The sequence below is a fragment of the Micropterus dolomieu genome, linkage group LG22, assembly GCF_021292245.1.
Source record: "Micropterus dolomieu isolate WLL.071019.BEF.003 ecotype Adirondacks linkage group LG22, ASM2129224v1, whole genome shotgun sequence".
Classification (NCBI taxonomy): Eukaryota; Metazoa; Chordata; class Actinopteri; order Centrarchiformes; family Centrarchidae; genus Micropterus; species Micropterus dolomieu.
The window spans coordinates 3,033,138-3,035,764 of NC_060171.1; the positions used below are offsets into that span (position 1 = coordinate 3,033,138).

General features: G+C 44.5%; 1 protein-coding gene across 1 annotated transcript in view; it reads left to right on the plus strand.

The window, feature by feature from the left end:
* LOC123962067 (E3 ubiquitin/ISG15 ligase TRIM25-like) overlaps nucleotides 1-2,450 on the plus strand; it is a gene marked incomplete at its 3' end in the record, with an annotated part of 2,947 nt that extends 497 nt beyond the window's left edge. The window contains exon 2 of the mRNA XM_046037966.1: nucleotides 1,611-2,450. Coding sequence (XP_045893922.1) covers nucleotides 1,620-2,450 — 831 coding nt within the window. The remainder of the gene's footprint in view (nucleotides 1-1,610) is intronic.
* Between the last annotated feature and the right edge of the window lie 177 nt (nucleotides 2,451-2,627).

Sequence of the window (2,627 nt, forward strand, 5' to 3'; positions counted from 1 at the left end):
AGCTATTTAACCTCAGTGGGGTCGTTTGCCAGGGTCATCGATACTGCTGGTTCGTTAGTGTTCCTGGTTGCTGTAACGACAGTCGTTACAGTTGTTAGGACTATATATGCTTCCATTGTTGAAAAACAAATAAGAAACAAAAAGTAAAAACTCATCTTGTTCCAAAGTTTTTTCCCAAGGAGGCAATAAAACCTCACTTCCAGAGCTGCACTGAGAGGAGGAGCAACAGTGAAAGAGGAGAGCTACAACGTCACATTTCCTCAAATGAAAGTGAAAGTTTGTCTGAGTGACAGCAGAGCTGCAGTCGAGACAAGTCTCTCTGTTTCTCTCTAAAGAAACTTTCAACTGAATCCATCAGGTTTTTCTCAACAAAACAGCAGAATCTCTGCCAAACCCTGGTGAGTACACGGCCCTACAAAGCCAAAATGCTCTGACTCAGTATTTGGTCAAAGTTTAGTTCAAACCAGAATCTGACTGTTTTACATCTGTTTTACCAGATAAAAGATATGAAGCCATAGATATGTAACATTTTGAGAAAATCAGCATGTAAACAAAACAGAGGTAAAAACCAAAGTACAGTGACTGAACTCTGGCTAGTTAAGCTTAGACAGGACACCACCTAAACTTGTCCCGATAAAAGCTAACTGGCCTAGATGCCCCTTGGATAGTCCAAAGTACAGTATCTGACTGCCTTTATTGCCTATAAAGGCATAAATCAGATGTTTTACAGCGTATAAAGCTGTTCTACACTCTGGTAATAATATAAACAGCAGGGTAGCAGTATTATTATATTATTTCATGTGTGATGTGACAGTAATGGAGTGATCACATTGTGTTTTGGGGGGTTTGAAATGTCATGACTTTACAGATTTACATTATGTAATCAACCAGAAGCAGAGGGCTTGTGTCAAGGGGTTGCCAAGTTCAGTCCCAGGAACAAGGATTTAGGTCCAGATGCAGGTAACGTGGGAAGTCAAAAGGCAAAATACAAAAAAACAATAATCCAACAAAAAGCACACAAAAGGCAGACAAGAACCAAAACATGAAATCCACAATACGAACCATGAACAGGGGAGACACTCGAAAACATAAACTAACAATCCAACAAAGGCTGAAGGAAAGGCAGAGACTTAAGTACACAAAGGGGAGGTGAAGAAACGAGGCACAGGTGGGACACATTAGGTAAACGAGACAGATGCAAACAATCAAACCACGGAAAATACAAAGACAGGAAATAAAAGTTCAGAATAGACAGAAGAGACAAAAATGTTCAAAACTAAACAGGAAGTGCCAAATCGAACCAGGATGGGTGGAGGGAGGTCTGGTGGAGGGACTCAAAGGCAAGTGTCCAGGAAGTAGGTGATTGACAGGGGACCTTAGGCAGACAGCCCAAGCTTAGCCGAAGTGGAACTGGAACCCTGAAGGCAGGACATGGACAAACACAGCTCTTTTGTGTTGTTTATTTTCTTAGTAAATATGTTCCTCAGTCAGGTGAAATAAACAAACAGAAATCACGATGACTCACCTGATATTCCGCTAATCATTGTTTGATGTTATGAAACAAAACTTGTGTTGTTACAGTTTTGTTGTTTCACCCTTCTTGTCCTCAGAGTGTGGATATGTCTGCTGCCAGCTGTCTGCTGACTGAAGATCAGTTTCTGTGCTCCATCTGTCTGGATGTGTTCACTGATCCAGTCAGCACACCATGTGGACACAACTTCTGTAAAACCTGCATCACTCAACACTGGAATATTAATGTCCCGTATCAGTGTCCCAACTGTAAAGAGGTTTTCTACACAAAACCTGAGCTGCAGGTCAACACTTTCATCTCTGAGATGGCTGCTCAGTTCAGACAGTCAGCTCAACAGAAAGCCAGCAGCAGCAGCTCAGAGCAACAAGCTGCCAAACCAGGAGAAGTTCCCTGTGACGTCTGCACTGGAACCAAACTGAAGGCCCTGAAGTCCTGCCTGGTGTGTCTGGTCTCCTACTGTGAGACTCACCTGGAGCCTCATCTGACAGCTTCACGCCTGAAAAGACATCAGCTGATCGACCCTGTGGAGAACCTGGAAGGCAGGATGTGTACGAAGCACGATAAACTGCTGGAGCTGTTCTGTAAGACCGACCAGATGTGTGTCTGCATGCTCTGCACTGTTTCAGACCACAAGACACATGATGTTGTTCCTCTGAAAGAAGAATATGAAGGAAAGAAGGCCGAGCTGGGGAAGACAGAGGCTGAAACTCAGCAGATGATCCAGAAGAGACGACTGAAGATTCAGGAGATCAAACGCTCGGTGGAGCTCAGTAAGGTTTATGCAGACAGAGAGATAGCAGGTGGTGTTCAGGTCTTCAGCGCTCTGAAGGAGTCTGTTGAGAGAAGCCAGGCCGAGTTCATCGACACGATCAAAGAGAAGCAGAGAAAGACAGAGAAACAGGCTGAAGGCTTCATCAAAGAGCTGGAACAGGAAATCTCTGAGCTGAAGAAGAGAAGCTCTGAGGTGGAGCAGCTCTCACGCTCTGAAGACCACCTCCACCTCCTCCAAAGACTCCTGTCCCTGAACGCTGCTCCACCCACCAAGGACTGGACAAAAGTCAGCGTTTGTCCACCTTCACATGAGGGGACTGTGAGG